Raw genomic sequence first — 12,579 nt, 5'->3', positions numbered from 1 at the left:
AGGCTCTGTGCTAAGTACTGTATGAATCCAGAGACACTGAATGAAGAAAAGACAAGCTCTTTGGGTTTGAGAAACTTCAGACTAAGCAAGACATGTAACACAAATAGTTAAAGTGTAAATAAAAATGTTTGCAAATATTTGTATTTGACATTTAAATGTTGTATGCCCAGTCTAGGTATCTCTTATGCTGAGCTTTTAAAGAGGACCTGAGAGCATTGGAAGATTTCTGTGTTCAGATAGTGTATTCTTTCTTAAGCACTCTCTTTGGCATTGACTAGAGTCAAAAGATCTTGACATTCTTTTAGGAACTTATAATTGAAGAGATAATAGAGGAAGTCAAGAATGCACTTTGAACACAATTTTCCCTATTCATTGTCCTATTTGGGATAATGGTGACTTGTGGTAAATGTCTGATTCTGACCGCTTTCACATCATTATGTTTCCTGAAAGGGCCTAGCACAGTGATTACATAGGTACTTAGAAAAGTGAAGGTTGAATGAGTATACTCTGATACAGGTGGGGATTCTCTAACAGACATGTGTTTCCCTGGTTAAAATAATGTATCAACTGCTATGATTCCTGAGTGCCACAGTGCAAGTTGCATAAGCCATGGCATGATAAGGATTGCCAGCAGCAGAAATTATTCTGTTTAGGAGTCAGGCATTTAGGAGAGGGGTGAGCTATGTTACCCAAACTGTGGAGTTGTATCCCTGTAGGGGTTAAATTAAAAAATTCCGTATGTGAATCTAATGCCTGTATTATGTTACTCACAGCAGCTGCATTTACTACAATGACTTAAAGTAGCTGCCTTCCTGGCATATTGTAGCTTTAGGAGCAGCACCTAATAATCTCCTTTTCTTTAGGTATGGTATAAGAAATAGTTTACTTATTGCCCCTATGCCTACTGCTTCAACTGCTCAGATTCTTGGAAATAATGAGTCCATTGAACCATATACCAGCAACATCTACACTCGCAGAGTCTTGTCAGGAGAATTTCAGGTGAGATCACAACTAGACCTACAGGGAAATCTTTCAAAAGCCTGTTGTTGAGAGTAATTGCTAACTTATTTTCTGTATGCCTTTTTATCTTACTGTGGAGGCATAGCTTTGATAAAATGAATCATCTTCATCCCTAATACTGTTTTATGTTATTTAAGCACATAATAGACATTTTAAATATGCCAAAAGAATGAACAATTGAGGATTGAGTAGGAAAGTAACTTGTTCATATTAAAGTTCATGTGATATATAAACATTCTGTTGTCACAGTGATGTATACTATAACCTCAGATGTTTAAGCTGGTGATACTTAAGATATATGTAGAAGCATCATTTAAGACAGTTGTTCTCAGCCTTCGTTACAAATTAGAATTTTTCATGGGTGGGACCAGTGTTTTTTTTTTTTGTTGTTTGTTTGTTTTTAAGTTTCCTGGGTAATTCTGATGTGCAGCTAAGGGTTGAGAACCACTAATTTAAAAGATTTTTATTTGTGAATTTGCTGATATCCTGAAATAAATTTCTGTAAGGTTTGGGGTGAAAACATTTCTAATTTTAAGTATTGTATTCTTACTTAGGGAAAAAAAAAACGAATCAATCCACATAGGTTTACTCAGCTTAGGCAATGTTAGCTCTTTTCACTTTTGCAAATACCATATGTTATGTTTCTTGAATAAAAATTATCAAGATTTTAAAGGAGTATAGCTTTCATGTGATGGAATGGGCCTCTCAGTTTTATAAAAAATAGAAATTACCAAGCAATTTAATGTTAAATAATTCTTTAGAGATTTTATTTACTTTAAGCTCTAGGCCTGTGATCCTGTTTAGGCCCTGTCACTGTTAGTTATTTATTCCTTTACATCTTTTCTGCTTTTCCATTCAGATTGTAAACCCTCACTTACTGAAAGATCTTACTGAGCGGGGCTTGTGGAATGAAGAGATGAAAAATCAGATTATTGCATGCAATGGCTCTATCCAGGTACAGAATGAAAAAAAAAAAGGGAGCTAACTGGATATTGGTACTTTCTCACTTATCCCAGGCAGTGGAGAAAAAGAATGACTATTCATTGTGGTCACATAGGTTTATATAGATCTGTTCATTTCTGTTCATCTTCACATAGCTAGGCCTTACTCTTTTGTTTGTGCAATGATATAGAGCAGTAGTTTCCAAGTTCTCTGCACATTAGAATCAGTTGGGGAGCTTTTAAAATCCTATACTTAGATTGCACCCCATACCAATTAAATGAAAATATCTGGGAATGGGAGGCAGGCATCAGTATTTTTTAAAGACTCCTTAGGTAATTCCAAAGTGCATCAGATAAAAAATCTGAAATTAGAGTCAAACTTAATTAAAAATTATGATGGCAATCAAGGACTGATAGTTCAAAAGACAGCTACAGTTAGTGTTTAACAGTAAAATATTTGCAACTGAGAATCAAGAAACATTGATTTCTAAATAGAGGTCCCTGGCTAAACGTTTGTTTGGCAGCAGATAAAGATTGCTGTAATATTTCAGTACTTTTTGATAGAAACTGTAGCATTAACCAGTCTAGATGTTTTGATGCAAGCTAACCCTGGATCTAAGTAAACATTTTCTATTGACTTCAAGTGGAGTTTGTGGGGTCCTAACTTATATAAAGGGTTTTGTCTCAGTGTTTCCCTGGATCATGTTCCTGAGTGTTATAGCCCTGATTGTTTGTTTTCTGCAAAACTCAAGGGTCATTTATTGCTTGTTAGCTCTGACTTTTCCTGCCTTTAAAAATACCTCTAGAACAATCAATGTTTTGGCCATAAACCAGTTTAAAGATGGATCTTAAATCACTACCTGATATTTTATTGGTTAGATGGAATTTTGTTGGACTTTCTAAGCCAGAAGTGAGCAGTCTTAGGAAACTTGATAAGGATCATATTAATTATACCGAATGGTAGGGTCAGATCTGGCAGGAAGTAGAACCAAGGCCAGACCCTTGGGTCGTTATTCTGTTAATCATACTGCTTTCTTCAACTGGAGCGCAATAAACATTTGGGTTTCCTTCTTCAGAGCATTCCGGAAATTCCTGATGACCTGAAGCAACTTTATAAGACTGTGTGGGAAATCTCTCAGAAAACCGTTCTCAAAATGGCAGTTGAGAGAGGTGCTTTCATTGATCAAAGCCAGTCTTTGAACATCCATATTGCTGAGCCTAACTATGGCAAACTCACTAGTATGCACTTCTACGGCTGGAAGCAGGTTAGTAGAGGATATGAAGGAGGGCTTACTGCCAGCTTGGGGTATTTTACAATTGATACAGTTTCGTATTCTAGCTACCTATTAAATATTGCAACTGGAAGTTCTTCTTTCCCTTCAAATCCAATATGTTAAAACCAGCCCATGGTTTTTGTACTAGATTAAGCTCTTACTTGGATTTTTTTTTTGTTTCTTTAAGATTATTTAATTCATAGGCTTGCATCCTTGGAGTTACCTATGATCCTCCCTTTACTCTCTATGCAGTTACTTACCAAGTTGTGTCGGTTGTTCTTTTGTACTGTTTCTTGAATATCTTCCTATTCCACCACTATTATTAACTTCTTAACTGATCTCTTGGCTTCTGGTATCTCTTCCCTAGGCCATTGGCTTTTGGTATCTCTTCCCTAGGCCATGTTGTGCACTGTAGCCATCTCTACAATAAAACTTTATACACCTCAGCTAGCTTCAAGCATCCGTTGTTTCTCCTACTTTATATATCTACAATATAAAAGCCTGTTACTTAGCTAGTCATTGCCAAGTCTTATGATTCTGGATTATAGTCTTATTCCTTGGCAATGTGCTTCATGTTTATATAGAATTGCAAATTTATCTTTTAATTTTAAAAACATTTATTGAGCATATACCGTGTGCCAGGACTGGGGAAACTGAATAAAAGATGGCTTTTTTTTTTTTTTATTAGTTTCAGGTATACAGTACATGTGTTAGACATTTATATAGTTAATGAAACGCTCCCCCTGATTACTCTGTGAATAAAAGATGATTCTTATCCTTGAAGCAGTCAGTCTGTTCTTATACAGAGATACAGTCTAGCCCTCTAAATAGTTATAATCTAAAGTAGACATGTTGTCTTAGGCAAACTTGGAATTCATACACATAACAATTTTAAAAAAGACTAGAGAACAAAAGTATTTGATAGATCCAAAGACGTAAGCTTGTTTTAGAAGTAAAAAGAACTGACTATTTAGGCATTTTTGAGAGGGCTTCCTAGAGGAGATAGAATTCCAAGTTTGGAAAACAATTTGACCTGGTTTATGGAAATGTATTTTAAACATTGGTCTTGAATGTCTAGTGTTCTCACAGTTTCTCCTAATAATTATATTTACTTCCCGTGTAGGGTTTGAAGACTGGAATGTATTATTTAAGGACAAGACCAGCAGCTAATCCGATCCAGTTCACGCTAAATAAAGAGAAGCTGAAAGATAAGGAAAAGGCATCAAAAGAGGAAGAGAAAGAAAGGAACACAGCAGCTATGGTGTGCTCTTTGGAGAATAGAGATGAATGTCTGATGTGTGGATCCTGAGGAAAGACTTAGAAGAGACTAGCACTTCTTCAATAACCAGACCGCTTCTTGAGTATAGATAGGCACAGTAGGTTTGCTGGAAGTGGTACAGTTTTGCTGAACCTTATTGCAGCAGAAGGGTCAACTGATTTAAACTATCGTTTATAGTATAAAAGGAATGATTTTTTTTTTTTTTAATTGGTATATTAGGAATCAAAGTAGACTTTTTGGGAATGCAAAAGAGGTCATCTTGCAAATAGGGAGTGATTACAGCGGGTTTCTCGTACCCTATTTCTTGGTGACCTCAGTTTGGGTAAGGAGACTTAGTTTTGCTGCTTTGACTATGGGTCTATAGACGTAAAACTGTCATAACCTATGAGAAGTGCTAAAAAGACCTTTATCTAGATAAAATTTTATAGATTGTTCTGAAATAAAGATAAACATTTCCAAGCGATTGTGTGAGACTAATTTTGTTACTTATTTTCATACAAAGGTTAGATTAGAAAGAACATTTTCTGTTCTCTGAGAGTTCAGGGAGGAAATTTTAAGACAAATTACTTAGACACTATATAGATTTATGATTTTAATATATGCCTTTTTCCTCTTTATTGTGATAAAATATATGTTAAATGTTACCATTTTACCCATTTTAAAGCATACGGTTTAGTGGCATTAAGTACATATACAATTACAACTGTCACCACTATTTCCAGAACTTTTTCATCAATCCCAAACAGAAACTTTATATAAAAAACAATAACCTCCCATTCCCTTCTTCCCTCAGTCCCTGGTAATCTCTGTTTTACTTTCTGTCTCTTAATTAGCCTATTCTAGGTACCTCATTTAAATGAAATCATACAATATATATTCTTTTCCATCTGGCTTATTTCACTTAGAATGTTTTCAAGTTTCATCCACGTTGTGGCATATGTAAGAAATTCCTACCTTTTTAAAGCCGAATAACATTCGATTGTATGTGTATACCACATTTTGCTTATTTGTTTATCTGTTAATGGACATTTGGGTTATTTCTACCTTTTGGCTGTTATGATAATGCTGCTTTAAACATTGATCCACAAGTATCTTTGAATTCCTGCTTTCAGTTCTGTTGGGTCTATACCTAGAACTGGAACTGCTGGGATATATGTCTAGGTTACTCAGGAGCTCAGGCAGGAGATGACTTCAGTATGGGCTCTGCTGTGAATAGCTGACACCCATAGAGGCGCTGCTTCCTCCAGAGAGGTGTCACCAGTCTGTCCTCTGGAACTTGGAAACAGAAACAGCAGGACTGGAAAAGCTCCTCTTTTTTTTTTTTTTGCCTTTGGATTGAATATTTTTTATGATTTTATTTTATCTTCTTTGTTGGTTTATTAGCTGTGCTTCTGTCGTTTTAATGGTTGCCTCAGGACTTATAGTATACATCTTTAACTTAACCAAAGTCTGCTTTTAAATAATATTACGTCACTTTAACAAATAGTTATGAGAGTCTTACAATAGGTTTCTTCCATTTCCCCTCTCTCAGTGTGTTTGTATTATTGTCCTCATGTTTTATTTTTACACAAGTTATAAACCCCATGATACATGGTATATATAGTTGTCTTTATAAAATCCATTATATTCTAAAGAGATTTAGAAAAATTAAGAAATCAATATTATGTTTATAAAATTCATTCATGTCGTATGTGACTTTTATTGTTGATAGCATTCCAGTTTATAAATGTACCATATCTATACATTTTATTGCTGAAGGACATTTATGTTTCTGTTTTTTCACAAATAGGAATAATGCCACTATGAATATTCTTATACATATATTTTGATGCCCATGTACCTGAGGAGATTTGTGGAGTCAAAGAGTATGCATATCTTCAATTTTACTAGATAATGGCAAATTGTTTTCTAGAATGGTTGTACCAGTCTACAACCTCATTAGTAGAGTATGACAGTTTTCATTGTCATCTGCTAGGGAAATTGTTGAACTACATATACAAATCATCTATGTCTACAAGATAGATGTTGTAGGGTTGTGCAGTGTACAACCTGAGCATTCGTATGCGAGAGGCTAGAGGTCGAATACCTTTTCATATGCATATTTTTTTGAAGTGACCATTCAGGTCTTTTGCCTATTTTACTCTTAAGTTGTCTGTTTCTTACTGATTTGAGTTGTTCTTTATGGGTTCTGGGTACTTGTTCTTCATTGGTTAAATTTATTGCAAATATTTTTCCCAAATCTCTGGTTTGCTTTTTTACTCTCTTATGGTATCTTTTGACTGAAGCTGTGTCTAGTAAATAGGGTTCCTTTATACAAATTACAAAAAGGTTCACCCTCTGATGGCTTTGCAAGTGTAGTGTTGGCTGAATTTCATCTTTTACTTGCTATTGTCAGATACCTTTGTGCCAATTGCCACATAATCTACTACATAAAAGTGGCAGCTCTGCTTTTGACTACCAAATGTTCTGAATTTTAATAGTCGAATTTATCACATTTTTTCTTTATGTAGTTAAATTTTATATCGTTTTTTTAATAAAAAGGTTAGTGCTTCTTGTGTTCTATTTAGAAAGGTTCTCATCCCTGTCATGAAGATGTATTCCTTTATTATCTTGTAAAAGCTTTCTGATTTGGACTTCAACATTGAAATGTACCTTCTTTAATATTTCTGATAGTTAACAAATGTAGTGTATACCATATATCATGCACAAAGTCTCTTCTGAGGTATGATAGATAATACAGAGCCCTTACCACGATTTCAGTAAGTTCCTCTGGCTTAGTATATCACATTCACTTTGTTTTTGCTCTTACTATTTGCTGTTCTTTGGTTTCTGTGTCTATAGAGTAGGCACACTTTTGCCATTTCCTAGGTTGTCCTCTTTCTCATCTTCCTTCTTGCTGGTAACTGAACATTTCCCCATTTTCCAAAGAGAATAGTTCCATCTACTCTTAAAAATTTTTAAACTTTTAATTTGAAAAAAAATGTTTCAACGACAGTACAAAATCCTGTGTACCCTTCACCCAGATTCACCAATGTTAGCACTTTAAAAAACCACAGTACAATGATCAAAATCAAGAAATTAATATTGACAATGCTATTATCTAATTTACAGATGTTATCCAAATTCTGCCAAATGTCCAACCTATGTCCCTTTTCTGATCCAGGATCTGATCCAGTATTACATGCTTGCATTTAGTTTTCATGTCTCTCTTTAGTTTGTAACAATTCTTCAGCTTTTCCTTGTCTTTCATGATCTTGACACTTTGTAGAGTGTCCCTCATTGTGGTCTGTTTTATGTTTTCTCTTGATTAAATTCAAGTTGTGCATTTTTTATTTTGTAAGAATACCACATAGGTGATATTGTGCCCTTCTTAGTACATCATTCCAGAAGACACATTATATTACTTTGTGCCATTACTGGTGATGCAATCCATCATTTGCTTAAGAGACTGCCGAGTTTCTCAAATGTAAAGTTGATATTTTGCCTTGGTAATTAATAAGTACCTTGCAAGGGAATACTTTGAGACTCTTGTTTCTCATTATACTTTGCCCACTAACTTTAGCATACATTGATCATCTTTACTTGAAACATTTATTACTGTGATATTTTATAAATGGTGATTTTCTGTATTATTCCTTCTACATTTATTGGAATTCTGTAAGAAGACCGTTCCCTTATCTGTCATCTACCTGTCATTTATTTTAACCAGTATAGGCTTATGAATTCATATTCTAAAGTTTATTATCCATTACTATATTGCTCAAATTGTCCTTGATTTGGCTATTAGAAACCCCTTCAAATTGGTCTGTCTATCCTTTTGACATGTCCCTATCATTTTTTTACATGCCAGCGCTTCTGTATTTTATTTATTTATTAAAATTTTATTGGAGTAACTGGTTAATACAATTATATAATTTTTGGGTGTACATTATAATTTGACATCTGTATATTCTATTGTATGTTTACCACTCAAAGTCCAGTTTCCTTCAACTACCATATATTTGATCCCCTTTACCCGTTTCGCCCTCCTACCCCGCTATATTTGACCCCCTTTACCCCGTCTACCTCCTCCCTTCTCCCCTACCCCCTACTCTCGGTAATTACTAGTCTATAGCCCATGTCCACGAGTCTCTGTCCTGTTCCTTTGTTGCTTTTAGGTTTATATCCCACATGTAAATGATATGTGATGTTCAACTTTGTCTGGCTTATTTCGCTTAGCATGATTATCTCGAGGTCCATCCATGTTGTCGCAAATGGTAGTATTTCATCTCTTCTTATGGCTGAGTAATATTCCATTGTATATATGTACCACAGCTTCTTTAGCCAGTCATCTATCGTAAGACACTTCGGTTGCTTCCATGTTCTGGCCACTGTGTATACTGCTGCTTTGAACATTGGTGTGCAAATATCTTTTCGGATATGAGTTTTCAACTCTGGGGTAAATACCCAGTAGAAGGATTGCTGGATCATATGGTAGATCAATTCTTAGTTTTTTGAGGAACCTCCATACTGTTTTCCATAGTGGCTGTACCAATTTGCAGTCCAACCAGTAGCGTATGAGGGTTCCTTTTTCTCCACATTCTCTCCAACATTTGTCATTACTTGTTCTGTTGATTATAGCTATTCTAACAGGTGTGAGATGGTATCTCATTGTGGTTTTGATTTGCATTTCCCTAATAGCTAGCGATGTTGAGCATCTTTTGATATATTTGTTGGCCATTTGTATGTCCTCTAGGGAGAAGTGTCTATTCAGGTCCTCTACCCATTTTTTGATTGATTCATTTGTTTTTTTGTTGTTTTGAGTCATATGAGTTCTTTGTATATTTTGGATATTAGGCCCTTAACGGAAGTGTTACTTGTGAATATATTTTCCCATTCATATGGTTGTCTCTTTACCTTGTTTATGGTTTCTTTTGCTGAGCAGAAACTTTTTAGTTTGATGTAGTCCCATTCATTTATTTTAGCTTTTACGTCCCATGCCTTTGAGGTCAAATTCATAAAATCCTCTTTTAGTCCAAGGTTCTTGAGTTTAGTTCTATTGTTTTCTTCTATGCATTTCATTGTTTCAGGTCTTATATTCAGATCCTTGATCCATTTTGAGTTAATTTTGATGTGTGGTGATAGACAGCAGTCTAGTTTCATGTTTTCTCAGCACCATTTATTGAAGAGGCTTTCCTTTTTCCATTGTACGTTTTGGCTTTTTTGTTGAAAATTATTTGCCCATATAAATATGGGTTTATTTCTAGATTCTCCATTCTGTTTTGTTCAATGTGTCAATGTGTCTGTTTTGCTGCCAATACCATGCCGATTTGATTACTGTGTATACTGCTGCTATGTATACTGCTGTTGTAGTACTATTTGAAGTCGGGCAGAGTGATGCCTCCAGCCTTGTTCTTTTTTCTCAGGATGGCTTTGGCAATTTGGGGTCTTTTGTGCTTCCATATAAATCTGATGATTTTTTGTTCTATTTCTTGAAAAAATGCCAATAGGATTTTGATGGGGATTGCATTAAATCTGTATATAATGCTTTGGGTAACGTGGTCATTTTAACTATGTTGATTCTTCCAGTCCAAGAACACGGATTTCTTTGTATCTTCTTTGTATCTTCTTCGGTTTCTTTTAATAGGGTCTTGAAGTTTTCATTATATGGTCCTTCACATGTTTTGTTAGATTTATTCCTAGATATTTTATTCTTTTTGTTGCAATTGCAAAAGGAATTATTTTTCCACTTCTTTTTTGACACTTCATCATTAGAGTATAGGAACGCTATGGATTCTTGAACGTTGATTTTGTATCCAGAGACTTTTCTGTATTTGTTTATTGTTTCTAGTAGTGTTCTTGTGGAGTTTTTAGGGTTTTCTATATAGAGAATCATGTCATCCGCAAATAGTGGCAGTTTGACTTCTTCGTTTCCTATTTGGATACCTTTTATATCTTCCTCTTGTCTGATTGCACTCGCTAGGACCTCCAAAGTTATTGAATAAGAGTGGTGACAGTGGACAGCCTTGCCTTGTTCCTAATCTTAGAGGGAAGGATTTTTGTTTTTCTAAGTACTGGTCCATTTCTTCTAGGTTATCAAATTTGGTGTAATATACTTTTTTATAGTATTCTTGTATGATCCTTTGTATTTCTGTAATATCAATTGTAATTTCCCCTTTTCATCCCTGATTTTGTTTATTTGCGTCTTTTCTCTTTCTTCTTTAGTGAGTCTAGCCAGGAGTTTGTCAATTTTATTAACCTTTTCAAAGAACCAGCTCTTTCTTGCATTTATTTTTTCTGTTTTCAATTTCATTTCTGCTCTAATTCTGATTCTTTCTTTCTGCTGACTTTAGGTCTCATTTGTTCTTCCTTTTCTAGTTTTTTAAGATGAAGCGTTTGGTTGTTTATTTGGGCTCGTTCTTGTTTTTGGAGATAGGCCTGTGATGATATGAAGTTTCCTCTTATGACCGCTTTTGCTGTGTCCCAAAAGTTTTAATATGTTGTACTATCATTATCATTTGTTTCTATGTATCTCTTGATCTCTCTTTTTATTTTTTCTCTGACCCAGTTATTCTTCAATAACATGTTTAATCTCCATGTATTGGTGGTTCTTCCTGATTTCTTTCTGCAGTTGATCTCTAGTTTCAAAGCATTATGATCAGAGAATATGGTTGGTATGATTTCAACCCTCTTATATTTGTCCCAGTGTGTGGACACAGAGATAGCCTCAACAAATGTAAGAGGGTTGAGAATGTTCCATGTGCACTAGAGAAGAATGTATGAGCAGCTGTTTTGTGATGAAAAGCTCTGTAAATGTCAATTATGTCCAGTTTGTCTACTGTGTCATTTAAGGATGTTATATTCTTATTGATTATGTTTGTATGATCTGTCCATATCCGACAGTGGGGTATTTAGGTGCCCTACTACGATAGTGTTTTGGTCTGTTTCTCCCTTTAGTTCTGTTAGTAATTGCTTTATATATTTCGGGGCTCCCTGATTGGGAGCATAGATATTAATAAGTGTTATGTCTTCTTGGTGCATGATTCCCTTTATCATTATGAAGTGTCCCTCAGTGTCTTTCTTTACCTTTTTTATTTTGAAGTCTATTTCGTCTGATATTAGTACCGCTATTCCCACTTTTCTCTGAATACCATTTGCTTGGAATATCATTTTCCATCCTTTCGCTTTCAGTCTATATTTGTTTTGGAGCTGAGATGTGTTTCCTGGAGGCAACATATGTTTAGGTTTTGTTTTTTGATCCAATCTGCTACTCTGTGCCTTTTTATTGGTGAGTTCAGTCCATTTACTTTTAGGGCGATTATTGAAATACGAGTTCTTCCTAAAGCCATTTTATCTTTTGCTTTCTGGTAGCTCAGTGTTTCCATTGCTTCTTTGTCCTTGTGTTTCTGTTTTCTTTATTTTTGTTCGTTTTTGTGGGTTTTGCCTCTGGTTATTCTTGTTTTATGTTATATACTTCAGTTCTGAATCTTTTGCATGTGGTTACCATTACGAATATGTAAAGGATACAGTTGTTCATTTTCTTCTGCACGTGCCTTATCTCTATTCCCCTTTGCGACTTTGGATCTTTGAATCCCCCCCTTTTCACTCATTGTTATCTCAGTTTGTCCTGTGTATGCTGAATGTTCTTTACTCTTTTGTTATAACAATTCTCTTCTTATTATTTAAGTTTATAATGCCCTTTTCTTAGTAAAGGTCGCACTCCTCTGCTTCTGTTTGCCTGATAATCACTTTACTCTTAATTATGTTTTTTTTTTCTTTTTTTGTCATTTTGTTTTTAGGTGAGCTGACCCCTTTGAGTATTTCCTATAGTGCAGGCCTTTTAGTGGAGAATTCTCTCAATTTTTGTATGTCTGGAAAGGTTTATTCTCCTTCATATCTAAAGGAGAGCTTGGTCAACTCTATTTCCCAAGATATCTATTTCATTTTTCAACTCTTGCAGTGTGTTCTTCATCTCCAGAAGTTCTATTTGGTTTTTTTTGAGGTTTTCAAGCTCCTTGCTCTGCTCTTCTAGGTGTTTTTTTTTTGATTCCTGAAACTGTTGATATGATTCGTTTTGGAATTCACT

The 12,579-nt window shown here is 34.9% G+C and overlaps 1 protein-coding gene across 1 annotated transcript in view; it reads left to right on the top strand.

Annotated features, from left to right (window-relative positions):
• RRM1 (ribonucleotide reductase catalytic subunit M1) overlaps positions 1 to 4,974 on the top strand; it is a 37,518-nt gene extending 32,544 nt beyond the window's left edge. The window contains exons 16-19 of the mRNA XM_039847910.1: positions 864 to 999; positions 1,880 to 1,975; positions 3,038 to 3,226; positions 4,359 to 4,974. Coding sequence (XP_039703844.1) covers positions 864 to 999; positions 1,880 to 1,975; positions 3,038 to 3,226; positions 4,359 to 4,544 — 607 coding nt within the window. The 3' untranslated portion in view covers positions 4,545 to 4,974. The remainder of the gene's footprint in view (positions 1 to 863; positions 1,000 to 1,879; positions 1,976 to 3,037; positions 3,227 to 4,358) is intronic.
• Positions 4,975 to 12,579: the final 7,605 nt, after the last annotated feature.

The sequence above is a fragment of the Pteropus medius genome, unplaced genomic scaffold (assembly GCF_902729225.1).
Source record: "Pteropus medius unplaced genomic scaffold, Ma_sr-lr_union100, whole genome shotgun sequence".
Classification (NCBI taxonomy): Eukaryota; Metazoa; Chordata; class Mammalia; order Chiroptera; family Pteropodidae; genus Pteropus; species Pteropus medius.
Note: the sequence above shows the minus strand (reverse complement) of the source record. Positions and strands in the feature narration are given on the sequence as shown.